The sequence below is a fragment of the Sciurus carolinensis genome, chromosome 7 (assembly GCF_902686445.1).
Source record: "Sciurus carolinensis chromosome 7, mSciCar1.2, whole genome shotgun sequence".
Classification (NCBI taxonomy): Eukaryota; Metazoa; Chordata; class Mammalia; order Rodentia; family Sciuridae; genus Sciurus; species Sciurus carolinensis.
In genome coordinates, this window is record NC_062219.1 from 144,532,794 (window position 1) to 144,560,454 (window position 27,661).

The 27,661-nt window shown below is 40.4% G+C and overlaps 1 protein-coding gene and 1 non-coding gene across 3 annotated transcripts in view; both read right to left on the reverse strand.

Annotated features, from left to right (window-relative positions):
* Ranbp9 (RAN binding protein 9) overlaps positions 1-26,359 on the reverse strand; it is an 88,668-nt gene extending 62,309 nt beyond the window's left edge. The window contains exons 1-2 of one of the 2 annotated variants that reach the window (XM_047557428.1): positions 25,672-26,356; positions 11,086-11,197 (exon numbers count right to left, since the gene is read on the reverse strand). In XM_047557428.1, coding sequence (XP_047413384.1) covers positions 11,086-11,197; positions 25,672-26,224 — 665 coding nt within the window. In that variant the 5' untranslated portion in view covers positions 26,225-26,356. Of the gene's footprint in view, positions 1-11,085; positions 11,198-25,671 lie in introns of both variants that reach the window. The other variant, XM_047557429.1, reaches the window with a different exon arrangement.
* On the reverse strand, positions 1,234-1,299 carry Trnai-uau (transfer RNA isoleucine (anticodon UAU)). The gene has a single exon. It is a non-coding gene; the product is annotated as a tRNA-Ile (tRNA).
* Positions 26,360-27,661: the final 1,302 nt, after the last annotated feature.

Consider the following 27,661-nt stretch of genomic DNA (forward strand, 5'->3'; position numbering starts at 1 on the left):
TTAAAAAAAAAAAGAACTGAAGTTTTCAGGGTAGGAAAAAAGATGTAAGTGTAAATATCAGAAAACGTAAGCAAAAATGACTTGGAAAACTGGAATTTACTTTGAAATTCGTTTAAAAAATAAGGAGTTGATAAATGAACAGATTTGTGATAAGACAAAGCAAAATCTTGCCAGGCACAGTGGCCCACACCGTTAATCCCAGCAACTCAGGAGGCTAAGGCCAGAGGATTGCAAGTTTAAGGTCAGCCTCAGAGACTTAGCAAAGCCATCGGCAACTCAGAGAGATCCTGTTTCTCAAAATATAAAAAGGGGCAGGGAGGTGGCAAAGCACCCAGTACCTATGCAAAAAAAAAAAAAAATCTAAAATCTACAAGGCAGGTTTTACAGGTACTCACTGTATTGACTCTTTTGCATGTTTGAAAATGTTCAGGAGAAAAATTGCTCAGATTCTGTACTCCCTAAATTCCAAAGAGAAAAACACTGGAAGGAAGCTCACCTGGTAACCAGACAGTTCTTCCACCCAGCCACAATTACTACTTTGCAATCATTTAAAACATTTCAACCACTCCTCTAGAAAACATACCCAAACTTGCAAATCATCCATGAGAAGTCAAAACATCTAGGACCAAAAGACCATTCCCCTTATTATAGAAGGTTTACTTTCACCTAAGTGAGTCCAGCAGCAGGCAAATAGTGTATCTGAGATGAATATAAACAGACTAGTTACAAACTGTGCTTCTGTAAAACTAAATGTGATTTAAAATAACATGTTCATTATGACAACATTCATGTAACATATTCATTATAACAAAGTTATACAACCTTAAAGTTACATTGAAAGATTATGGGGGTCTTCAAGACATTATTGAATGGGGATTTTCTCTCTGAGCATGTAATTAAAATCATACTAATATGAAGGTATAAGAGGTGGTATGCATGAAAATAATATAGTTTTAATATATCTCGGGCTGGGGATATAGCTCAGTTGGTAGAGTGCTTACCTTGTAAGCACAAGGCCCTGGTTCGATCCCCAGCACCACAAAAAAAAAAAAAAAAAAAAAAAAAAAAAAAAAATCCTCCTGCATGATTCAAATATATATTAAACCAATTTTTCTTTGAATAATGTTAAAATCAGTCTGAATGGAGAAAAAAAGGCTGAAAGAATATATCCCAAAATGTCAACTACAGTTAGTCTGGTTGATAGAACTGTAGATGCTTTTTTTTTTTTTTTTTTGGATGCTGGGGATCGAACCCAGGGCCTTGTGCTTATAAGGCAAACACTCTACCAACTGAGCTATCTCCCCAGCCCCAGAACTGAAGATGCTTTGAGAAACATTTGTATTTTTTCCTATCTCATGGAATTTGATGTCCCCCTTTCCATTAAGAATGTATTACCTTTCAATTGCGGGGGAAAAAAAAAAAATTAAAAATTCCACCTACATCCGTTGGGTCTAAGAGGTAAAAGTAATTTGAGTATCAGCTGCACCAAAGACAACCAACTCAAGACAAACTTCAGAAATTACTTTTTATTTATCGCTAGGGCACTTTTCCCACATTCACTAAGTACCGTAAATAACTCATTTTCCCCTTCATCAAAAACGCAGCTCCCATCATGCTCCCTGGGCAGTTTCAAAATGCAGACGAGGGTGTATCTGAAACCCCAGACTCTGTCTGTTCCATGAATGCTGAATACTCAAACTCCGCACAGTGCTGGGCGGGCAGAAGAGAAGAGGGTATTCTAGCACGGAGTTGTGCTCTCTCCATTCTACACACAGTGGATACGCTAGTGAACAAAAAAAAACGAGACTCCAGCTCATCAAAGCTTCGCTTCTCTTAAAGCCACCTTTAACTGCTACGTCCTACGCCTGACATTTTCAGCACCTCCACCTAACATTTCTCTACATCTCTTCTTAAACCTTACTAAAAACAGCAACATAGAAATCACCTCATTTTTTTCTATCAACTCTTTGATTCCATTTCTTCCTTACCCAGCCTGCACTCAAAAGCAGTCCATTTAAATATTCTTTACTAGTAACCTCAATTACTGTGAATGTTCCTCTAATTTACCTAACCCATAATTTCCCATTCTGCATCAATCATTCAACTTTTCTTTCTAATCAGCTGAGGTTAGACAAAAACATTAGGTATTTAAAATTGCTGCCACAACAAATTCTTGGTTTTAAGTCTCATGATTCCTCAATATTTCTACTTCTTTGATCAATGAACATTTACTAAGTAACTATGTGTGGGACAACACACATAAAAATGCAAAAAAGTCTGTGCTCTCCTAGAGCTGAAGAGTATAACAGGGAAAACAGATCTTAAATAATTATGAATGTGATTAAATGGTACAAAGGGAAGCACCACACATTTTTGAAAATAGGTAATAGCTCAAGAACCTACACAAGTTTGAAGGTAGAAGGTGTCACGGCAAGCTTCCAAAAGTGGTTATACTTGGGCTCTGATCAATTTCATAATGAATTCCAAATTCCTAATTTAGCCTTCAATCCTCATGCCATACCTCCTTAGCAAAGGAACTGGCTCACTTGCTTCTGGTCTTCCCTGGGACTCACTAGTGATTTCCTCTCCTCAGCTTGTCAATATGACAAGGTTTCTCACACTTAAATATAAGTTGGAATAATCTTCCTCAAGAGTAATTTGGCCATGTGTATCATAAACCTTAAAAACATGCATACTCTTTCTCTTGAACCAAATATTCAACTTTGAGGATTCTTTGTTATGGAAAAAGAAACCAATTTCATGAATAAAAATTATTGAGAAAAGTGAAAAAGTCAGAAACAACCTAAATAACCAACAACAGGACAACAGCTACGGATGTGTCACAGACAAAACACAAAGATATTCAGAGCTTTTAATATCATAGGAAAATGCTCATAACTATGCAAGAAATATACAGTAATAAGTACATATAAATAATCTAAACATGAGCTGTAAAAATCTATTAAGAATGTAACTGCTTAAAATTTAAGTGCATATATAAAAATGAGAAAACAACTAGATGTGTTAGTGATAAATGACACCAGTTTTCTTCACATTTTTTCTGTAATTTTCAAATCTTCAAATTGGCAAGTGGATCGTAATTATTTCCCACAATAGCAACACATCTACTCAGTCTACTGGCAGATTAGCTCCATTCCTCACCTCTAACTCCGACATACAATACCTGCTTCCATCCTAGGTTTAAGGAAACTGCCATCACAAGGACTAACAACTCCCTGAAAGACAAGCAGACACTTGGCATTCATTTCTGAACTGACCACCTTGACTTCTGGCACACTGGACTCTCTAGGATCTGCCTTCTAACTCTCCACCACTTCTTGTCAGATTCCTTGGCTAGATTCCCTCCCCGAGAGCCTTTAAATGTGGTGCTTCAGGTGTCCATTCTAGGCCTACCCATGTTACACAACATTCTCAGGTGTCCCTAATTAAAGACATCAACAATGTAAATTCTCCAAGATCCACCTTCAGCTCTGGTCTCTCCTAATCCCACCCCTGGTGGGCTTTTTGTTTTTGTTTTTTTTAAAGTCAGAGTCTTACTGGATGTTCCACAGCTGTTCAGACACTGTTCTCATCATCAATTTTAAAAGATCCACCTCCCTCTAGCATTTTCTATTTTGTTTTGTCACATCACCATCTATTATATCATCTAAGCCAGAAGCCTGGGTGTCACTCTTTTTTTCTTTTTTTTTTTTTTTTGGTACTGGGGATGGAACTCAGGGCCTTGTGCTTGTGAGGCATGCACTCTACCAGCTGAGCTATCTCCCCCGCCTGGGTGTCATTCTTAACTCTTGTCAGTCACCTCTGCCACTCCCACTTCCTAATCAGGCTTTGCAGGGGTTAGCATCCTAAACACATTCCAGCACCTTGTAACTGTGTGAATCAACAACAGACAACACAAAGACATGTCACCACGTGAGGCCACAGCCAACAAGGTTTGTGCAAGTACTCTGTGATGTTCACATGACGAAATTACCTAATGCTTTTCAGAACATATCCCAGTCATTAAGCGATCTGTGACTGAGTTAACAACCTCACTAACCTACTACACAGATTAAACCATCCATTTATGATTACAATAACCTATCTGGTCTTCTTAGCCTAACTCGCCATCTATTTTCATATTATCCTCAGGAAATGCAAATCTACTACATTATTCCCTAGCCTAACACTAGTACCTGAAGGATAAAAGGTAACGCCCCTTAGCATCAGACGTCCCTCGTGCACATCTCCTGACTGCTGTCAGGCTCTCCGAGGCTCTGTGCTGTGCTTGCAGCAACAGAGCAATGACTGCCTGAGTCTGCTCTGCACTCTAATAAAATAAGTTATTTAATTATTAATGAATTATTTAATTTAGTTCCACAAGGTTGATACTAGCATTTCTTTTTTTTTTTTTTTTTTTTTACAAATGAGACTAAAAGTTTGCTGAAAAGTATAAAACCACAGAACTATGAGAGGCAGGGACAAGTCTGAAATCTCTATTATATTTCTCAACAAAAGTAGCTTAAGCAGGTTCCAAAACAGGTATTTAAGTCAAAAGCTCACACGATCTCAGGCAGGCTATCCAAGAAACAAGCCTAAGGAGGAAAAATGGTGACAAAGAACAGGGAAGCCAGAGGCTTGTGTTTAACTAGTCTTCTAGTGTGCCTTCACATCTGCTCTCAGCAAAGCCTTCCCTCACACCATTCTGTCTTCCCAGAGTTGGTGCTTCGCCCTACACCTCTTCCCTAATTAGTTAACATATCTATTACTACATATCTGAAACTAGACTCCATTATTTATTTACATTTTCACTTCCCTTCTCATCTGCAAACTTCTGGAGTAGGGACCCTGTTTCAGCCATGTCTGCAGCTTTGTCTCTATCCTCCTCAATTCTTATCACAGTTATCTAGTACATAAACAAATAAGAATTCCTCTTTATTCCTTTCTCCCTCTCTCTCTCTCTCTCTTTCAGCACAGTGGGAAAAAAAAAAAAAAAAAAAAAAAAAAAACACAAGGAACTGTCTAACACAAACATCCTATCACTTCTTTCCTCAAAAGATAGAAGATTACAGGGTGCACCCCTGTAATCACAGTGGCTCGGGAGGCTGAGGCAGGAGGATTGTGAGTTCAAAACCAGTCTCAGCAAAAGCCAGGCACTAAGCAACTCAGTGAGACCCTGTCTCTAAATAAAATATAAAATAGAGGGGCTGGGGAGATAGCTCAGTCGGTAGAGTGCTTGCCTTATAAGCACAAGGCGCTGGGTTCGATCCCCAACACCCCCCCCCCAAAAAAAAAATTATATATATATAATAGGGCTGGAAATGTGGCTCAGTAGTCGAATGCGCCCTGAGTTCAATCCCTGGTTTCAAAAAAAAAAGATGGAAGCCACCCTACTTCTCAGAGTTTTCCCCTTAGAACTACAATATCTAATATTGGGCTCTCTAATATCTAATTCCAAACCCACTGCACTTCTGTAACCCATGATGACCCCCCCAGTAACACTGAACCACATATCTCTCCAGAAGGCCATACAGTTCCACCCGCTCTTCACCTGTGACTATTCCAGCCATCTGTGAGAGTCCAGACTATTCTTCTACAACAAAGTCTCTCAAATTCTTATTCTATAAGGCCTATTCAAAATCTATATCTATAAGGCCTTCACAAATCAGCTTTCTTAAGCCAGAATTACTCTCTCCTCACTTCTCTCATTCATGAGCTCAATCTTAAGCATTTAGCATGTAATGTTTTAATCAAGAGTCATGAGAAGGTCTGCTCCCTGCCCGGCACCACTGTACCTTCCAAGTACTAAGTTTGTTATCAATGCATTTGCTGAGTTTCTACTGTCAGGTCCTCTGACGTTCTATTCATGTCCTAAGACAGACAGACATGAATAAAATAGTCTTTCTTATATTCACTCAGCTGCTGACAATGCAATATGTTCATCAAATATTTGTTAAATTAACAAATATATTGCTTACTTAGAATAAATATCATCTGTGAGCTTCGATTTACTGCTCACTGTCAGTAAAAGTTTTTAGAGCTTTTTAAAACTAGGTGGGAAGAAAGGTATTTACTTCTTTTCTATTCCCCCCACCAAAAAGAATCCAGGAAGTCAGCAAACATAGAAAAAACATTATGAAAGGGAGCATATCATTATCATCAGAAAAATTAGGAACAGAGAGAATTACATACCAGCTTTTCCTGAATCACTGTCAAAGAATGGTATCAATGTTGTTTAAAGAACTAAAAATATTACTCATAATAAACAGCTCTAAAATTTTTCACCTAGAAAATTTTAACAAATTACACTTAGAATTGATGGCATCTCCTCTGTCTCTATTGGTATGTATAATTTAAAATTTAAATGAAATGAATAAAAGTATATAAGATACAAACTTTTCTGGAAATTCATCTCTGCAGTCACTGATCACTAATAAGAACAAAGTACATATATACTCCTTAAATATATCTCCTAAAAAAGTCATGCAGATGAGGCAATTTAATTTTGTTGTGAAATGCACTAGAAACTTACTTTTAAATTAATTACAAAATTTTGAAAGGCTATTCTATCCTACTATATTAACCTTATTTTGCTGAATAAACACAAATTATATTCAGTTTAAATAAAAATCCAGCACAGAAAATGAAATGTATTCTTTCACCCAATAAAACAAACTTCCTGGAAGTCTTATTTTCTAGGCAATAAATACAAGTAACAATCATCACAGTCATATTTCTAATTATCCACAGCAGACCTAGAAATAATGCATATGGCAGAATAAATCAAGTCTTTTCAAGCACATAATACATTATGTTTCCTTCTGTTTTCTTTCAATGTGCTAAAAGAGGCAGTTCATGCCCAACTCTTGCCATATCTTGGGAAAACTTGTTAATGACAATTTTTCTAAAAAACAGATATATTGGATTCAAATATTTACCTGTGTTAATCTTGGATAAATACAATGAAAATTCAATTTTAAATTAAGTAAAAAAAAATTTAAAAAAAAAAAAAACTTCCAGATGGGCATACATCATTGCAAACAAAAAGTGATTAACGGCTGTACCTTCTGGTCCATTCTTTATAAAGATGTTGGGATTTCAGGAAGCAATGTATAAATCATTTGCTATAGTTCAATGTATCTCCAAAAGACACTACTTCAGGCTGGGGATGTAGTGCAGTGGTAAAATGCCTCTGGATTCAATCCCCAATAACAAAGGTGCAGGGGAAGTACTTTGACAGAAAGACATTACTTGGCCAAAATTAGTAATATGAGTTGTTTTCTTAAAAAAATAAATAAATAAATTATTCTTCCCTTTCAAACCCAACTGGTCTGGCTTAGAACTGTATTCAACAAATTTACAAGAGAGAGAAGTGAAATCTGACCAAAGAAATAAGTTTTCTGAGGAATATATAGGAAATAAGTACTGCTCCTTATACATTTATTAATTCAATTGAATGCTAGCTATAAATTAAGTACTGGAGTTAGAGAAATGTAAGATAGTCCTTACCCAGACAATTAAAACAGTATAAATATTATCATCAGTCTGCCAAAAATGTACAGGAGACATAGAAAACAATATTATTTTGGGGAAGAAAAAGTGCCACAAAAAGGTTCTGCTACACTAGGGCCTGTAAACTGATTCGTGATTAACTTGACCAGTGGAACTGAGAAGACAAGGTGACCACAAGGAGGAAGGAAAGGGCATGTGCACCCAACTAGAAATATGAGCCACCATTCGCAATCAAAGAACGTAAGCAGTACCTTATAGGTGAAAGGCAGGTGAGAATCAGGGATTCTTCAACCTCATTAATCATCAGGGAAATGTAAATCAAAACCGCAAGAAGAAATCACTAGGCAATTACATGATAGCTTAAAAATAAGAACAAAACCTGACAATATTAAGTGTTATTGAGGAGGCAAAGCAACAGGAACTGTCAAACACTCCTCATGGAAATGCAATTTAGAACAGCCATATTGCAAAACTATTTCAGTTTCGAATAAAGTTAAAAATACAATTAACTATGATGGGGCAATCTTCCTCCTAGCGTCATTTCAACCAAGTGAAGTGACAACTTATGTTTATACCAATGCTTTGTGCTAAGTGAAAAATGCTAGAATTAAAAGGAAAAATACTGTATGACTCCATTTATATGCCATTCTAGAAATGGTTGAAGTATATAAACAGAACACCTATTGTGGCTGTCAGCAGTTGGTGATGAGGAAGGTCTCTGTACAAGGGGCAAGGAATGATGGAACTGCTCTATACATTAACTGTGGTGATGGTGACAGGACCGCACATATTTGTAACCCCCTGACCCCCGAAGACACACTAAAAATATTGCTCTTTGTAAAATACACCTAATTAAAAAAAAAAAAGGAAAGGACGTATGAGAGATGCTGGTTACAAAAAGATGAGAGTGAAAAATTACACAGGAGTATTCCTGTCTTTAAAAAACCCGCTAAGAAATTTCAGATTTTAGCATTAAAATCAGAGATATTCCAGCCAGGTGCAGTGGCCCACACCTGTAATCCCAGCAGCTCCAGAAGCTGAGGCAGGAGGATCAAGAGTTCAAAGTCAGTCTCAGCAACGGCTGAGAAACCAACTCAGTGAGACCTTGTCTCTAAATAAAATACAAAATAAGGCTAAGGATGTGGCTCAGTGGTCGAGTGCCCGAGTTCAATCCCCAGTACCCCCACCTCAAAAAAAAAAAAAAAAAAAAAAAATCACAGATATTCCAAATAATCTCAAAAAAGAGACAGAGAGGGCTGGGATGCTGGGATGCTGGGATGTAGCTCAGCAGTAAAGTACCTGCCCCGCATTGCAAAGCCCTGGGGTTTGATCCCTAGTTCCAAAAAAGAGAATTAAAAACAAACAAACAAACAAAAAAAAAAAAAAAAAAAAAAACACCAAAAGAAAAAAACATAGTAAGATTAAGGCGGTGGGAGGGGGGGACAATTTATTTGTTTAAGACAGGGTCTCACTCAGTTGGTAGGGCCTTTCTAAATTGCTGAAGATGGCCTTGGACTTGTGATCCTCCTAGCTCCTGAGCCTTAGGGATTACAGGTACGCAACACCACACCCGGCTTATTTCTGTATTAGAACACTAACAACAGTTATAAACTCAAAGCAAAGGGAACAGCAATTAACCAATCACCTCAGTAATTCAGGAGATAAATTGCCAAGACCTGACTAAGGGACAGGCAGTGAGATGATCAGAAATAGCTAAAGGTAGGAAATTCTCAAGACTTTAGCAACAGTGAAACCACTAACTTGCTTTAAGAAAAAGATTTTAAACTAAATTTAAGTATCTGTGGGATATTCAAATGCAAACATCTGGGTAGACGTATTTCTCTGGAGCTCAAGAAAATAATCTGAGATGTACCATTAGATTTGAGACTCATGAGGGTATTTGCAGTCAGGAAAATGTAAGGTCAAGATCTTGCAAAGACAGTGTAAGTAGTGCGAATGGTAAAGAGAATCCTAGGGATCATCGTGAGCAACACCAGCATTTGAGCTGACATAATCTGAAGTGTAGAAAGAACTGGCTTATTGGGGTTGGGGATATAGCTCAGTTGGTAGAATGTTTGCCTCATGAATACAAGGCCCTGCATTCAAATCACCAGCACCAAAAAAAAAAAAAAAAAGGAACTGGTTTACTGAGTATGCAGCTGTAAATCTAGAAATGGTTACAAACATGAACCTATTTTAATCTGGAACCTCTCTCAACCACTTTTCCTTAGCATCTCTGATTTTATCTTTGGTTTGAACATTCTGAAAAAACAGGCAGATAAATAAAAGGCTAGCACTGTATCCCAAGGTTTACTTTCTACTTTTCAAACAGTTGACATTGAGAATATTCAACAAATAAAGTAAGAATCATCTGTTGGATACAACTATTTTGTCAAACACAGCAGGATTATTAAGAGGGATTAAATGGCTGGCTTCAAAACACAGGTCAGCTTACCCACAAAACCCAGAAGTTTTATCTTGGTTGCTGAAAAATGACCCTATATCACCATGAAGTTTTCAGGAAATAGTACAGGATGAATCCAATGACTCTAAATAATTAGTTAGCCTTTCTTTTTCTTTTTTTTTTTGGTACTGAAGATTGAACCAAGGGGTGGCTTTACCACTGAGCTACATTCACAGGTTTTTTTGTGTTTTATTTTGAGATGGTCTCGCTAGGTTGCTGAGGCCTTGAACTTGGGGTCCTCCTGCCTTGGCCTCCACAGTAGCTGGGATAATAGGCATTTACCACCCTGCCTAATGTAGATAACTAGTTCTTAGTCAGGGATATGTACCAAAATTCCTCATGGAGCATTCTCAAAATACTTAGCTTGCCTAAAACTCTACTTCCAAAAAAATCCAACTCAGGAATTTTTAAGGTAAGGCCCAAATATTTTTAATAGTTCCCTAAGTGAATTTCTCATGTGCACACACACCAAACACCAATCCCAAGTTAAAAAGCAATGATAATACAAGCTGATTCAACGATCTGCCAGAAGTTCTCATTTGGAAGCTTTCCTTTTTTTCGGAGCTGGGGATCAAACCCAGAGCCTCTTGCCTGTGCTCTACCAGGAGATTACACACCCAGTCCTTCCTTTATAAGCTTCTAAATCACATACTAACCCTGGGAATAATCTCTTTCTAATCGAGAGCATGAAAAATACATTTCCCAAGCAAAACCTAAAATACTAAGTCCCCACCCTGTAAAATACCTACAAATCACCTACTAGCTTTGATTAACTCACTTTCAGAAGATTTAACTTCTCAGCAGAATTCAGAAAACAGGCAGTAGAAGAAAAGTTATGACGAATTAGTCATTGTCCCTCTATTGTTTAACCTGTCTTCTCCATTTTAATAACAAACGTAGCAGGAAAAACTAAAGTTCAAGCTTTGGCTTCAACTAGTATTTAAGCAGAACAGATCAAATCTGCTACACTGAAATATTCAGATTCTACTTTTGTAAGTACCAAAATTCCCCAAGATTACAACTTTCCAATTACATCATAAACATTATAGATCAAACAAAAATAACTACCCAAGAACAGTAAATCATTTTTCCCACTAAAATGTACTTACCCATCTCTTCCCTTACTGACAATTTTTACTTCAAAGTAATAAATTCCACAGGCTGCTGGTATTGGATGCGTGGCTCTAACTGATGCTGCATCTTTTGGGGTTTTACCATGACCTGCATGTGAAACAGGAAGAAAAACATCAAATGAGATATTCAAATGATAATCTTAACATTCAGGAACAAATAAGGTTCTTGGAATGATATTCAATTTCTGCTCCAATCAGATCAAATAATTAAAGACTTAATAAAATATTTACTATCACAATTAATGCAACACGCAAAACATCCCAAGTTTGCCAAAGAACCCTTCACACTTACAAGATTTCAGAATCTGAACACACTAAACCTAACAGCCTTTTATGAAAATTAAATGAAATATTTTAGGTTAAACTACATATGTACTTTTTTCCCCCAGGGGACTGAATCCAAAGGTGCTTTACCACTGAGCTACATCCCTGGCCCTTTTTATTTTTTATTCTGAGACAGGGTCTTGTGAAGTTGCTAAGGTCAGCCTGGAATTATCAATCTTCCCACCTCGGCATCCCAAAGGAAAGACTACTTTTTTAAGAGAGAAAAGGTTAGGTATAAAGAACATGAAGAGGGGCTGGGGAGATAGCTTAGTCCGTGGAGTGCTTGCCTTGCAAGCACAAGGCCCTGGGTTTGATCCCCAGCACCCCCCCCCAAAAAAAAAAAAAAAAAATATATATATATATATATATCTACAAAAATAAAAATAAAAAATAAAGAAGAACATGAAGAGAAAGGATCTTAATTTTATCGAATCTAAATATGCATGCAGTTTACAAAACTCCTATACATTATTTGACAAAATGACCTACTTTTTTTAATACCAGGAGCATCTGTATCACAATATAGTTTCAAATGAAATTTTATACAATTAGAGTAATGAAAAAACATATTTCTTACTGTAAGAATTTATGATTTTGTTCTTTGATATATTCTTATCATTAATTCTATACCAAGGGTGAGTCATACAAATTGGTCAGCAACAACCTATTGAGAAATTTATTGTTACATCTTGTTAACTTTTTTCTTTAAGAAAGGAGATGAGCAACAATAGGCGTTGGTGAGGATGTGGGGAAAAAGGTACACTCATACATTGCTGGTGCGGTTACAAATTAGTGCAGCCGCTCTGGAAAGCAGTGTGGGGATTCCTTAGAAAACTTGGAATGGAACCACCACTGCTATCCCAGTCCTCGACCTATACCCAAAGGACTTAAAATCAGCATACTACAGAGATACAGCCACGACAATGTTCATAGCTGCTCAATTCACAATAGCCAGATTGTGGAGACAATCTAGATGCCCTTCAATTGATGAATGGATAAAGAAACACACACAATGGAATATTACTCAGCTATAAAGAATAATAAAATTATGGCATTTGCAGGCAAATGGATGAAATTGGAGAATATCATGCTAAGTGAGATAAGCCAATCTCAAAAATCCAAAGGACAAATGATCTCGCTGATAAGCGGATGATGACACATAATGGGGGGTGGGAGGAGGGCAAGAATGGAGGAAGAGGGACTATATAGAGGGATAAGAGGGGTGGCAGGGTTGGAGGGGAATAAAAAAAAATAACAGAATGAATTAAAAACTATTACCCTAGGTAAATAAATGTATGATTACACAAATGGTATGCCTCTACTTCATGAACAGAGAAACGATGTATCCCATTTATTTACAATAAAAATGAATTTAAAAAAAAAAACTGTGATCTCTCTGCCATAGCAAAAAAAAATGCTTTCTGTACATTACTCCATACTAATATTGACATCAGAAATATTGTTCCTTTCCATAGATAATATTTTCACATTAAAAGAAAAATAGTAAACAGATTTCAGAAACTTTGAATTTCCTAATGGCAAAAAGCAGCTAGAAGAATATCTCAAAATTAACCATAACAAAATCTACATTTATCACAAGAAAGAATTTTGAGTCAAAAAACATTTAAGAAGATGTTATTTTTCTACTCTCTGGGTGTCTAATTTGATTAGAGAAAAAACTGAAGATTTCAGAGGAGGGAATCTATATAGGAATGGAGTCTCATTGTTCACTTTCTATTTTATGAGTCATATTTTTTGGTCATAACTTTACTACAGAATACAGTTGAGCTTTTCTGCCTCTGGGCTTTATTTATTTATTTATCATCACTGCATTGAGGGCCATGTATTCGCAAAATGCATTTTTTAAAACTATGGCTGAGGCATTTTCACATTCAGTACTATAGTAAACATTATTAAAAAAAAAAAAAAAGAAACAAAGAAACAAAGAAAGGAGATGACGCCATGTCATTGCTGACATTTTAGGAACTTTGTTAGATTTAAACTTTTTAAACTAGTTCAATTCTAATCCCAGAGGTTTCCTTTATTCACAGTTACATCCCCTACCTCATAACCAAGATACAAATTATCTTGAAAGGCAGCATGTGAAAATCAAGTTAGCAAGAGAAAATATGTACACCAAACAGGAGAAGACAGACAAAAGTTGAAGCAGCATGCCACAAAGCTTTCAAAGAGTGACACAGACCCCATATTCTCATTATTCAAGTGTTCTGGTTCAATTATGCTTCCCTCAATACAAACTTGCCAATAATTTTTCACTCATACTATAAAATTACCTTCTTGGACAGCATTCTTCTCAAATTCACCAGGATTGTTGTAAAAATATCTTATTTAGATCAAAAACTCATATACTAAGATACACAATAACTATCACATCTTCCCTTACCATTCACTTTTCCAAATTATCAATGCATACCCTATCATTAAACAGTTAAGTTTATGCTTGGAATGCAAACTAGTACATGTTCTCATGGCCCGTAAGAAACTGAATGAACTCAGCCACTCCTTTAATCATCGTGAAAATTTTTGTTATGGGCAGAAATAAGCTCTCATACTGAATGAATAGGACCTAATCAGTCCTAAATCAACTAGATTTTACTATTTGTCTTGCTGTTTTTTGTTATTTTCCTTTTGAGGGCAGCAAAGAAAACTTCTAGGGGTATGATAATGCCAAGATATACTTAATTGAGGCTGGGGTTGTGGCTTAGTTGATACAGTGCTTTCTAGCACACGTGAGGCGCTGGGTTCGATTCTCGGCACCACATAAAAATAAAGATAACGTGTCCATCTACAACTAAAATTATTTTTTTTTAAATTTAAGTCAATAAAAAAGTTAAACATATTTAATACTGTGTGAATGCACTGTTCTAACTCATTTAATGTTCATAATAACCCTATAAGTAAAGTACCATTTATCATTACAAAACTAAGGGAAGAGAAAGAAAATCGTCCAAGGTCACACTGCTGACTGAGAATTCCAAACCAAGATTTGTACAGGGATTTCAATTCAAGAAGCCTGACCACATGAGGAAGTTTTCAGAGATTATACAACTTGCCCAATTGACACTGGCTCAGTGGTTGAGTGTCCCTGAGTTCAATCCCCAGTAACCTCCCACCCAAAAAAAAAAAAAAAATCCATGCATGGATTAAAATCCCATATACTTTTCCATTATGCAAAAATGAAGTACCACACAATCTTAAATCTTCAAGGATCCTTTATATTTCTTATGGTTTACTAAGTTCTATAAATGTGAAAATTAAAAGAATGCTTCATTTTAAAAGTAAAATTTAAATGCAAGAAGAAGGAAGCTGAGGGTGGTGACATGCCTGTACTCCCAGTGACTCAGGAGATTGAGGCAGGAGGATTACAAATTCAAGGTAGGTCTCAGCAATTTAGCAAAGCCCTGACTCAAAAAAAAAAAAAAGGATTGGGGAAGTAGCTCAGTTGGTAAAGCATCCCTGGGTTCAATGCCCAGTACCAAAAGCAAAACAAAAAATAGAGAGGAAAAGTTTAGATAGGAAATTAAAAGGATTCATGCTATTTCTTAGCTGAGATTAGTAATATCAGACGCATAGGATTTATTTGAAGACTGCTCATCAGCTGGAAGTTTATTACTTTAAATTCTGTGACTACAAAGCGATCTCACACTACCAAAGCTTAAACGTTTAAAACCACAACCTCCTTAATGCTATGTGTTTTCTATACGGCTCTAGAAGAAAATTAACGTATTGCTTCAAAACCCTAAGGCTGGCAAGTTAGTTCTTTTCATTCAAACACTGTTATTCCACTGTTCTCCACTCTCCAACTTGCAGACATACAAGCACCTTTCTGGAAACTTAAGACAGCCTTCCACGAATCTACTAAAATTTCCTTACTGCCACTAAAATTTCCTCCGAAGTCTCCTCCTTAGCCTAGATAAAAGACTTACTTCCTAAAATCCGTTTTTGACCTTACCCTCTCTGCACTTTCTACCACCTCCTCATCAGCCCCATTTCAGTTCTTGCACAGAGCAGTCTGCTCAGGCACCTGGAAAGCGCCACACTTCCTTCCTAACCCAGGAGGGTCCTCTTCCTCTTTAGATCTTAGCTTAAGCTTTCCTTCCTCAAATATTCTTGTGTGTCCCCAAGTTCCTGTGTTGAATCCCTACCCAGGTGCTGGGTTGGAGGTGGGGCTCTGGAGGGGCTGAGCTCATGAGGTACAGCCCATGAAGGGGACAAGGGTAGGGGACAAGTCTCTACCTGACTTGGCTAACCTACTTCTTACCCTCAAAGCAACACATATCTCGCCTACACAACTCTAACACACTAATACTTATTTTTGTGACTATTGTTTCTGCTTTTTAATTCCTGGGTCTCTTTATTACCACTGACTTCTGCTCTAACTTCACTCATTCCTTCCTGGAGCCATACTCTGGATTCTGGCATCGAAACTATTCTACCCCAGAAATATTAAATTCTAATATGATTTATTCTGCTACAGTTCTTGAAGATAAATTAGCTCACTTGCACTTGATAAATATGGGAATAGTGCTAGTATAATACAGAAGTCATTTGGTTCATAACAGTTTTTCCCAGTATATTCATGAATTTAAAAGAAAAACTTCATATATATATATACATATATATATATATATAGGCCCTAAGCAAACAGAGCTGGGATTCCTATAGAAGTACGTGTCTACAGTGCTTCAGGAAATGCTAAACTTAACCATGATGTTAAGCCATCTGGGCAAAATTCAAAGAGTACACATTAAAAGGTGCTAAGAAACTTTCATGGGATTCATGTATCTCATGTATATTAATTTTACACTTTAGGTTATAAATCAATACTACTTTATTTTGTTGCTCAAACCATTCCAGTTTTGGCTACTGGGAGCTTTTCATTCAGCTCCCCCATCGTTTAGACATTACCCCCATTATGTTTTTTGTTTTTATAACTTTCTGGCACTCAATGATGTTAGAGGATCATCCTATTTTCCTTACCCCAATCCTAGAACAGGTCATTTCTCCAAGGAGTCCTGCCTTCTTTTACCGTAAAACAGTATTAGAACCTAAGAGGTAGGTACTACTCGTACTCACTGTTCTGGCGTGTCACTGATCCTAGGCCCTCTCATTGACAAAAGCCAAGGAAACATGTGAACCGGTGTACATACATATGTCCGTATTTCTATATGTAAATATCCTTGTCTATATTAAGCTAAATATTAGTTCACACTGTCTCCAATTCTAATTCATCACCTCATGGTTAATCCCAACTTCCTCCTTTTGCTTATCTGTAAATTTGACCCACACAGTGAGAAGAACACTGGCTACCATCATTTGCACATTCATTTATTCAATTAAATAATTCCAGTACACATGTATCACAAGCAATATCAGAACTGTTAGCCCATGTTTCCATGGCATACAACTTTATTAACTAAAATTCAATGTTTATGTAGTCTGTTTTCCCTTTACTTTTAGACTCCATTTATTTCCAAATTAAGTCAAAACCTCTCTTCCCTTTCTTTCATATATTTATAATGAATTAAATTGTTTTGTTACATTTTGTATTCCTATCCTGAGATTTTCCCCCTCTTTTAAAAAATACTTTGTTTTAGTTGTAGGTGGAGACAACACCTTTATTTTTTGTTTTGTTAAACTGGGGATTGAACCTAGGGTTCAATCAGTTTACCACTGATCTACATCCACAGACATTTTTATTTTGACACAGGGTCTCACTTAAGTTGCTGGGCTGGTCTTATACTGCAATTCTCCTGCCTCAGTCTCACAAGTCATTGGGATTGCAGGCATGTGCCACCACATCCAGCTCCTAAATGATTTTATTTGCACACATTATGGTTCACTCTGTCCTAAGTTCTAAAGGCTTGACACCAAAATACTGTCATGAACCCATGATTAGAGGATCAAACAGAATACTTTCACTGCTCTAAAAATATCCTGTTTTGATCTATTCTACCCACCCCTCCCCCAACAACCACTCATCTTTTTATTCTCTATAGTTTTGCCTTTTCAGGATGTCCTATAAATGAAATCAGAGTACCCAGCCTTTCTAGACTGGATTCTTTCATTTGGCAATATGCATTTTGGATCCGGACACATTTCTGCATGACTTGATAGCCCCCCCCTTTTTTAAATCACTGGTAATATTCCATTGTATGAATGTATCCCAATTTATGTGCCCATTCAGCAATAACTAATCTTGGTTGCTTCCAGTTCTTAGTGATTATAAAATGTTGCTATCGACATTCACATACAGGGCTGGTAGAGTGCTTACCTAGCATGCTATAAGTCCTGAGTTCAAACCTCAGCACCACAAAAACAAGATACCGGAAAACATTCACATGCAAGTTTCTACGTGGGCAGAAGTTCTCAAATCACTTGGGTAAATACCTAGCAGTGCAATTGCTGGATCATACGGTTACCAGTATGTTTAGCTTTTATTGGCCAAGTTATATTGTTATATTGTGTGCATGCGCAAATAATGTAACAAATAAATCATTATGTACAAGTCTAATGCACCAATAAAAAAATGTGAAAAAAATAAAGAAAATCCAGGAAAAAAAAGTGTGTTTTGTTTAGTTTTGTTAAGAATTGCCAAACCATCTTCCAATGTAACTGTGCCACTATGTATTTTCATCAGCAAAGAATGTGAAGTCCTGTTGTTCTGTATCCCCACCAGCAATTGGCACTGTCAGGGTGTTTTTCCGTTTTAACCATTCTGATAGGTATGTATGTCCTCTTCAGTTAAAAAAAAAAAAAAAAAGAAGAAGAAGAAAAAGGAGGAGGAGGAGGTAGGGGAAATAAAAAGGCAGTAACTCTGAGTCAGATTTTCATTTCAATTAAACAACTGCCACACACTTACATCTTGAAGAAGGAAGCCCAAGATCCAGAGTCTAAAGCTGAGAAAATCACCTGTGATACTGGGCATAAATAACAGTGGAAAATTAACTGGGTTTGTAGTTTATTAGGACTATACTTTTTGTAGTGCTCTGATTAAGGGTCACAAAGTTCCATAGGCTTTAAGGGGCTGCCCAGCCCTAATTTTCCCATAAGTCCTGTTATTTTTAGCACACAGTTGTGTGGAAAAAAGTGGTTTTCCCAGCAATGCATTTATGGCATTATGGTAGAAAGGCCTCTATCTTCTTCTAGGACACACTTACCTGTTCCCTACTACTTTTGAAGACTCCACTCTACACTTTCTCATCAAAATCAAAGGCACTTCAATTCCTTGGATCTTCGTTTGTGATTTCCCCTACCTTTTTCCTCTTCTGGGATACACTATGTGGGAACCACCTAAAAGCTCTCAACTACCCTTGCTTTCCCTCATATGCCTCTTTCCATCACACTCAACCAGCAAAACTATGATCTTTCATCAACAATCCACCCTCCCTACTCCTGGACTAGACAGCTGACCTGTGCTGAATAAAGTCCAACAATCTTGCCAACAGCCACTGCTATGAACAGACAATGTCACCCAGCTCTCCCAGGGCTGTCTACAGTAGTTTCAGAAAACTTCGCCAGCTTGTTTCCCAGCTCTCTCAGTGGCTAGTCTGCATCTTCATGGTTTACTTGAAGCTGTTAAGTCCTCTACTCAAATTCAGTGAGTCTGTTTTATCAAGAAAATGGTAGCCCATTAGATAAGGTGATATTCAGCCCTCCACTCTGCTACTACCAATGGTCCTGTCCCCACCAGTCTTCACCTCTTCCACTATTAGCAGAGGAACAGAACGTCCTCTCCTCTCCAAGACTAACTATCTTGTGCTTTGGAAACACCTCTCTCTCCCAGCCGTCACTAAGTCAGTCCCCAAACTTGGATTTTCAACCTTTTCACTTTCTTCCTCTTTCCCCTCAACCTGGAGGAGCTGGATGTCCCAAAAATGCAAACACATTTCACACAGTCTAATGCCTCTGTGTTATAAATCATTGCCAGCAATGAACTGGAGTTGGTGGCAAATACAATGAACTCTTTTTTTTTTTTTTAAACTTTAAAGTTGTAAAAACCAGGGACTGCTAATATCTACTTTAATTGTTAAATTTTGTATAATTTATTGGAACATCACAAGTTGGACTAATATGTTCTTATTTAACTTATAGCCCATCAGTTTTACCCACAAAATCAAAATAAAAGATTGACTTAAAAATGATACAACTGTTTCTGACAGTACTTTCCAAAGGGATTTTAAGGATAATTGATTGTGTGGGATTTTCACCTTATATACTGACATCAGACGCTAATTCCCAGCTAAAATGTAAATCCACTATCAGTTGTTAAAAACTGAAGGGAAAAAAAAAAACCTGTCCTAACCTTCACCCTCCTCTCGTTACTGCCTAATCTCTTCTTCCATCTGTATTTCTCAAGAGTAATCTATGCTGATGATCTTATCTGGCCCCTCTGTTTCAGCCCACTAAAAGCTGGCTTTGCCCCCATCATTCAGAGTTCAAACTGCCCTCTGTAAGTCACAAAGATCTGATTTCCAATTCCAGGAGAAAACTGTGTGAACCTATCTGCTGCACTGGACACTACAGGGCACCGCCTCATTTCTGACCCTCTCCTGCTGAACTTCTATGACACCACTCTCCCTGCCCCCCAGGTACCTCTCTCAACTATTTCTTCTTGGGCTCCATCCAGTTTTTCAGTGGTGCTGCTGCTCCGGGCTCCACTTTTGGCTCACTGCTTTTATCACTTTGACACTCTCCAATAAACTCTGAGTTTCAACTGCCACCCAGAGGTGACCCCTAAATCAGTCATGACCTAGACCTCTCTACCAAGGTTGGGGTGAATTTAAGCACCTGCCAACTGTTCCTAGGAGAAAGTGTTTCACACACTGTCCCTACTACTGAAATAAACAGGGCCCAGATGATTCAAGTGCCAGGAGGATAATTTGCGTAACTACCCCCACACCCCAGCTGACTCACACAGGTCAGTACCTGATCTGAAGGCCACCAATACACACCATAGCATGTAATGAAAAGTTCTGCCCAAATGAGAATGATGACAATTAGCCAGACCAATCTGATAAAACTCTCAGGAATGTAAAATGGGAAGAAAAAGATAAATCAGTAGGGAAAAGAGAAGAAAACTAGAAATCTGCTACTGTTGCTGAGTCACTTCAACTTAGAATAAAAAGTCATGAATTCTAGTTCCTGAGAGTACTTAAAGTCCCTTAACTCTAGAAGACCTGTTTTATTCTTTCTACAAGGCTTGTTTCTGTAATTTCTTCAAGTTTCCATGGAGATGGATCAGAGTGAAGATTGCCTTTTTTATTTATCTTCAAATAAAACTAACTTCTACAAAGTAATCATTTGATTTATAGCTCACTGCCAGAACTAACAGAGCTACAAAACCCAAACATCACTCCTGATTTCTCTTTCCATTATTCCTCATATCCTCTCACTACTACCTTTATCTCCCGAATACCTGCTCTTCTCTGCCCTACCACAGACCAACTGGAGGACCTTATTTCTAACACGGTCTAATGCACGAGTCTTCTAAATGAGCTTGTTATTTCCTGTCTTGCACCCCTTGAAACTATATTTCAATCAGTTGTGCAATCTGACAAAAATGAAAATATTAGCCAGTCATTTCCTACTTAAAATTCTTTGATGATTCCCCATCTCCTACAGAATGCCATCTAAGCTCAATAAAATACTCTATAAGGTCCCTCACAATCTTTCCCTAGCTATTCCCTGTTACACACTAAATTCCAACAACTCAAAATCGCTTGTAAAGCAAACAAAACATAACATTCTCTTCTTTGCGTTTGTTTTTCCTTCACCCAGCCCCTTTTCTTCCCTGCACCTACTCATCTTTAAGATGGACCCCTGACCTCGGGGCCTCCAAGATGTCCCTGCCCATCTTCACCCCAATCTGGTTTAGAGGCTCCTCCCATATTCCGCAGTACTCTTAGCACTTCCCTAACTGCTACATTTTAAGTCCTTTGAGTCACTGAACTCAAAGGCAGTATCTCTTAGTCATTTCTCAGTGCCCAGAACCTGGCACCGTGTGAACATTCACTAAAAACTTGTTGGATAAACGAGAGAGAGAACGAGCAGTGAGCAAGACACACACAAGTTGCCCAGGACTCTCTGCCTCACACTACAGCAATTGCTCAATCCACTATCATTTCACAGTCTACGGTTCTCCAAGTATGATTTTTAGATTTACTTGATTCAGTTGTAGTTATCAACCAGCATTTTTTAAAAAAATTTTTAGTTGTCAATGGACCTTTATTTTATTTATTTACTTACTTACAGTGCTGAGGATCAAATCCAGTGCCTCGCACACGCCAGGCAAGTGCTTTACCACTGAGCCATAACCCCAGCCCCTCAACCGGCATTTTTAAAGCTAATTTCCTAAAATTTTTGCAAAGGATTCCCTGGGGAAAGGTTGGTTTGATATTTAAGTTCCTTTATTTTAAGAAACATTTTTATATCACCACTGTAGTTCATAACAGACAATTGTACTTGTAGAAAAACAAGCATTTCTTGAAATATTTGTTCAGCCTTAAGAAATAGAAGAAATTACACAATTATATTTAGGAATTGTTAAAAACTAATGACTGTATGTGGTAGGAGCTGGGCACACTAAAATTCAGCCTATTTGGCTAGATACTATTAATACTCCAATTAAAAAGTGTAAGCTATCCTAAATCAGTAAAATCAAGGTATCTGAATCTTTTGAAACATCAGTTTTCCAATTACCTTTTTTTTTTTTTTCACCAATATTTATTTAATACCAAGGACTGAACCCAGAGCACTTAACCACTGCACATCCTGGGCCCTTTTCATTTTTTATTTTCAGACGGGGCCTACATAAGTTGTTCACAACCTTGCTAAATTGCTGAGGCTGGCTTTGAACTTCCGATCCTCCTGCCTCAGTCTCCTGAACCTGGCTATTCTGATTATCTTTTCTACCACAGAGTACTTTTAATCTCAATTATTCTTCAACAAAGGTCTCTATGTGATCACCTATTTGAATAATCAGGTCCCGCACAAACTGAAAGAGGCAACAATGTGGTATAAAGGAAAGTACTGAATTTGTAATCAGTAAAATTAGTTTCAATCCTGGCTTGTGGTTGGAGGAAAAAAATAAATCTAACCTATGGGTGCTCCCACTTTCTCAAATTTAAAATTACAATCCCACAATTGTGTCTAGTATGTATCAAAACACTGCAAAGTATCTGAGTAATTTGAAAAATATAAAAATGCAATCTAGCCGGGCATGGTGCACACCTATAATCCCAGTGGCTCAAGAGGCTGAGGCTGGAGGAACTCAAGTACAAAGACTGCCTCAGCAACTTAGCAAGTCCCCCTCTTAAAAAAAAATAAGGACTGGGGATGTGGCTCTGTGGTTGTGCAACCCTGGGTTCAATACCAGCCATCAAAAAAAAAAACAAAAAAACTGTAATTGAAACATATGCTAATTGAATCCAATGTCATATTCATGCTTGCCTAGCATGAGCAAGGCCTGGGTTCAACCCCCAGCGCGGGCATGCATACACGCATACACACACACACACACACACACACACACAAAACCACAAAACCCTAGGTCTAAACAACCTGTCACTTGGGTATTCAACACTGACAAGAATTTTAAAATAAGGGGGGCCATTCCCGGTGCCTCAATAGTTGGCGTGTGACTGCTAAGCAAAAGGCCTTTTACAAAAATCTTACCAGCACTCCTCTACACACCTGGCTACTCCTGCAATTCAACCACGCATGTGGCATTATTTTGCATTAATCCCTTCAAATCATTTATGGAACAATACAGCTTTCAAAAGCAGCAATTCCAATTTAGAAGAATAAATCTTAAACACAGAACATGTTCAGAGCAAAAGAAACCAAGATGCTTCTATTTCAAAGGTAAGGGAAATCATCATTCTGGAAAATAATTATGATCTTTTCAAATTCTGTAATATACAAAACATCCAATGAATAGTTTTTAGTATTTAAAAAAAGTCTTGTAATGCTTAGGTAAAATCAATGTAGCACCATGATAAGTTAAATAAAAATCCACTCTTATTTTGTGATTTCAAAGTTTTTCCATCACACTACCTATGATACTTTCCCTTTGCTACTGGGTCAGCTGCCCAGTACATTTGGTGGAGCGCTCTCAAGAGAGAGAGAAAAACAACAGTAACAACAGAAAGCACACATGGAGACCCTAAAATACCAAGCAAGAAGAGGGGTGACAAAGGGAGGGTAAAGAGAAAACAAAAGAGAAAAAACGAGTATGACAAACAACAAAATCTGTTCTTCCAGAAGTAATCGTTTATGTTTATAAGCGAGTGATGTTTCCAGAAAGTGAATCTAGTATTACACAACAGAAAGCAATAAAAAGGTCAACGGGAAAAATAATTGAGACAGCAGTATTATAAATATTCGAAACTCCAACCAATTTCACATAAACATGCACTTTACAGTGACCCAAATCATTACTTTTATGTAAAAGAAGTTCATACAACTAATCAAAGCCTGTTACAAAGCTAAATAAACCGTAATCACGAATCTCAGCACAGAAATTCAGAGCTGGAAATTTCCTTACCAACAATCCAGCTCAACTCCCACATTACTCAAGAGATGCTGTCTTGAAACAAACCTGCAATCACAAATGACTGCAAGACCCTGAAAGCTAACATTCTTTGTTCAGTAATCTTTCATATATACTGCCTCTGATTTTATAAGCTTATTATTCACCATCAACCATTAACTTAAAATGACAAAGTTTTGTCAAGTCTAACAAAAGCAGTTGGTTAGCCAGATTAGAAGTAAACACTTCATAACACAGCACTGTCCACACAAATTTAAAAAGAAATTTAAGTAATGCTTCACAAGGGAATTAACAAAATCTCCTAACTTAAGAAAAAACAAAGATCAAATATTTTGAAATTCATAGTTGTTCAGATTAAGAAACATAACATTCAATTCTGAATACTCTTAAAAATTGAAAGCACTTCTTTGGATCTATGGCAAGGATTAAAAGAAAGAATGTTCAGCAAGGCCCATTTTTGTGAGCGATTCTTTCCAGGCAAATTAATTCAGTACATTTCTGTTGCCATTCTCTTTTCCGATTAAATAGTGACTTATCAAGGTTTTTCTCAAATTTCAGTCCTGTATACTTTCATACAAGGTTGTTTATCCCCTCTACATACATGCCTCTAGGATCTGAGGAAGCTGCTTTGTAGCCAATCAAAATGAAGCTGCTTAGACTGTAAACGCTACTGCTTCACGTTTAGGGCCTGAAACACTGGATGTTTCCAGACAAACTGATACACTGGATTGTTTTTTTTTTTTTTTTTTTTTTTTTTCTCGTTTTTCTTTTTCCACAAGTAAACTTGCCCCATGCCATTAATCTGAGCTACATTTCAAAAATCCCTACTGCAATTTATTATTTTATATATGCCTAAAGCTTTGTTTTAACCTGGGGGTGGGGGTTAAGTGCAAGTCCAGGTGATTTTTTTTTTTAACGGCAGGTGTAAAATATAAGCCAATCTTCTTTGAAATACAAAGCCGTACGTTCTTATAAAAATATTCTTATTTTCAGCAAGACTTCATCTAATACCAACCCAGAAATATAGGGCATTTCCAGTCTGGAGAGAGAGGCTTTGGTTCCCCTAAAAGGTCGCCCCAGAGGTTTCTTCTCTTACCCTTCCAGTTGCTTTTAGCAGGACAGACTGTGGCAAACTTGGGCCCCTTGTCCTTTTGTCCCCCTAGTCGATCTCTGGCCTAATTTTGGACAGAATCCTCCGCTGATCACTCCTCCCCCTGTGCATTCCTGCTCTCCCTTACGAGAAGTCGTACCTCGCGACCGTGCCTCGCGGCCCCGGCCCCCGCAGGGGACAACGCCGACCGCCACCTGGAGAACAATGTAACCCAACTCCAGCCCGATTCCTGCATGCGCGCCCCAAGACAGGTCTTCCGGAGGCTCGGAGAGCCAGGTGCGTCCCGTCGTGCGGAGCTCCCCAAGGTGTCCCGCTCGGGCCTAGCGCCCCGGCCGCCCCGGCTCCCCTCCACCCGGGGCACGCTGCCCACCTGGCCCCGCACCCGGGACCTTCGCGGGACCCAGCGCCCACTCGCGAGGCGGCCGGCCGGCGGCCCGTCGGCTCCCAGGGCGCCGCGCGCGGGCGGGGGTCGGGGGCGGGCCGAGCGCGGCGCAGGCGGCGGCCGGACACGTCGGGCCGGCGCCCGGCTGCCCGCGCGGCCGCACGCGCCTACCTTTGTAGTGCACCCGCAGGTTGTTCTGCGACAGGCCGATGTAGCTGAACTTGTCCTTCGGGCTCCAGGACCGCGGCAGCGGCGTCTCCTGCTCGTCCACGGCCGGGTAGAGGCGCTTCAGCCGGCGCTGCAGCTCCTTCTCCTGCTCATTGAGGGCCGAGTCGCCGTGCGGGAAGGGGGCCGCGGCGCTGCTGCCCGCCGCCAGGGCCGGGGCCGGGGCGCCCGCGGCGGGGCTGGGGCCGGCGGCCAGGCCCGGGGGCGCGGGGGATGCGCTGGCGGGGGCGGCCGCCGAGGCGGGCGGCGGCGGCGGGGCCGCGGTGGCCGGGGGCGGCGGCGGCGGCGGCGGGTGGAGGAGTAGGGCGGCCGCCGCGGCCCCCAAGCCGCCGCCGCCGCCGCCGGGCGAGCCGGCCGGAGAGGAGCCGGCGCTGACGGCCGGGGGCGCGGGCAGGACGACTCCGGAGACCGGGGCCACGGCCGGCGGCGGCGGCGGCGGCAGCTGCTGCTGCTGCTGTTGTTGTTGCTGCTGCGGCGGCGGCGGCGGCTGCCCGGACATCCCGGCCGCGACTCAGCCTGCGGCCACCTCCACCTCTTCTCTCCTTCCTCCTCTGCTTCCCGGGGGCGCTGTCGCTGCGGCCGCCGGCACCAGGCACCCAGTCCGCCCGCCCCGGAAGCAGGCGGCGGGCCGCGCGCCCGGGAGAGCGCGGCGGTTGGGGGCACAGAGGCGCGGGAGCGGGCGGCGGGCCGGGCGGCCCCGAAAGAACGTTGGCCCGAGCGCGGGCGCGCGGCCCGGGGACGAGGCGCCGGGGGGCGGAGGCGGGCGGGAAGGCGCGCTGGCGGCCGCTGCTCTCGCGGCGGCTTCCCGGCGGGCGGCCGGCGCGAGACGCTGCGCGCGGGCGGCGCTGGGCGAGGGGGCGGGACGGAGGCGCGAGCGGCGCGAGGGGCGGGCGAGCGCGCGGGCGGCGGGGGCGGGCCCCGGTCCGGGCTGCGTGCGGCGAGCCGCCTCTCCCCGGCCCGCCGCCGCTCGCCGGCAGGGGCGCGGGGCTGCGGGCGCCGCGGGTCGGTCCGGAGGCGGCCGCCTCCTCCCGCGAGCCGGCCGCGCCGCCCCCGTCGCCGGCGAGTCTCCGCCCACTTGACTTCTTTTTGTTGTCGTCGCCCCACCTCCCACAGCAGGCTCCGCGGATCCGCGGCGCCGCTTCTCGCCCAGGCGAGAGCAATCGAGCCCCGCTGGGGCCGCCGCGAGCCCGCCCGGGGGAGCGCCCGCCCGGGGCCGCGGCCGCGCCGCCGGCTGCTGCTGCCCCACGAGCCGCCTCCCTGCTCGGCCACGACCTGCTGCTCGTCACGCTCGGGCGTTTCTACCGGGCGGTGGGAGCCGTTTCCGAAGGCAGAGCCCCCACTTAATTCCATGAGGACTCGACGTGTACTTGGAGTGGCGGAGGGAGTCCCACTAGGAACGCCAGTGTAGACGGCGCAGCTTCAGAGAGCAGCCCCGCGGTGTGATGCGAGGTTACCGTCTGCAGGAAGGGCTTCTAGGGACGTCAACACACTTTATAGGCTCATTAATCCCCATAACAGGCCTCTTTGTTAGGCAGCAGAGAATTATGCCCATTTTTTAAACAAGGAGATATTTACTGAGGTCAGCAGAGTCAAAAATAGTACTTCCTACTTTGCAGTTCCCAGTGGCGCGCTTGGTCAACTCGTTTGGCACAACTTGCCAAGTGTTGCTCTGTGACCCGTCACAGCATCGCTGTTTGTTGTCTCCACTTCCCTTTGTGTAGCTTATCCTTTCCCTCGCTGGCAAACCAGGCTTCACACGTGTACGCTACGTGATATAGACTGAATATTCTGTTAACAATGATACGCTGATGGTGATCTGTCAAGTAAGTAAGGAATGCATTGAATAGCGAATTATTTATGTTTTGAAGAATGTAGGTGAAAGGTGATTTAATTGAAGGTCCTCAATACCAGGCCAGAACTGAGTCATTCTGCCTAA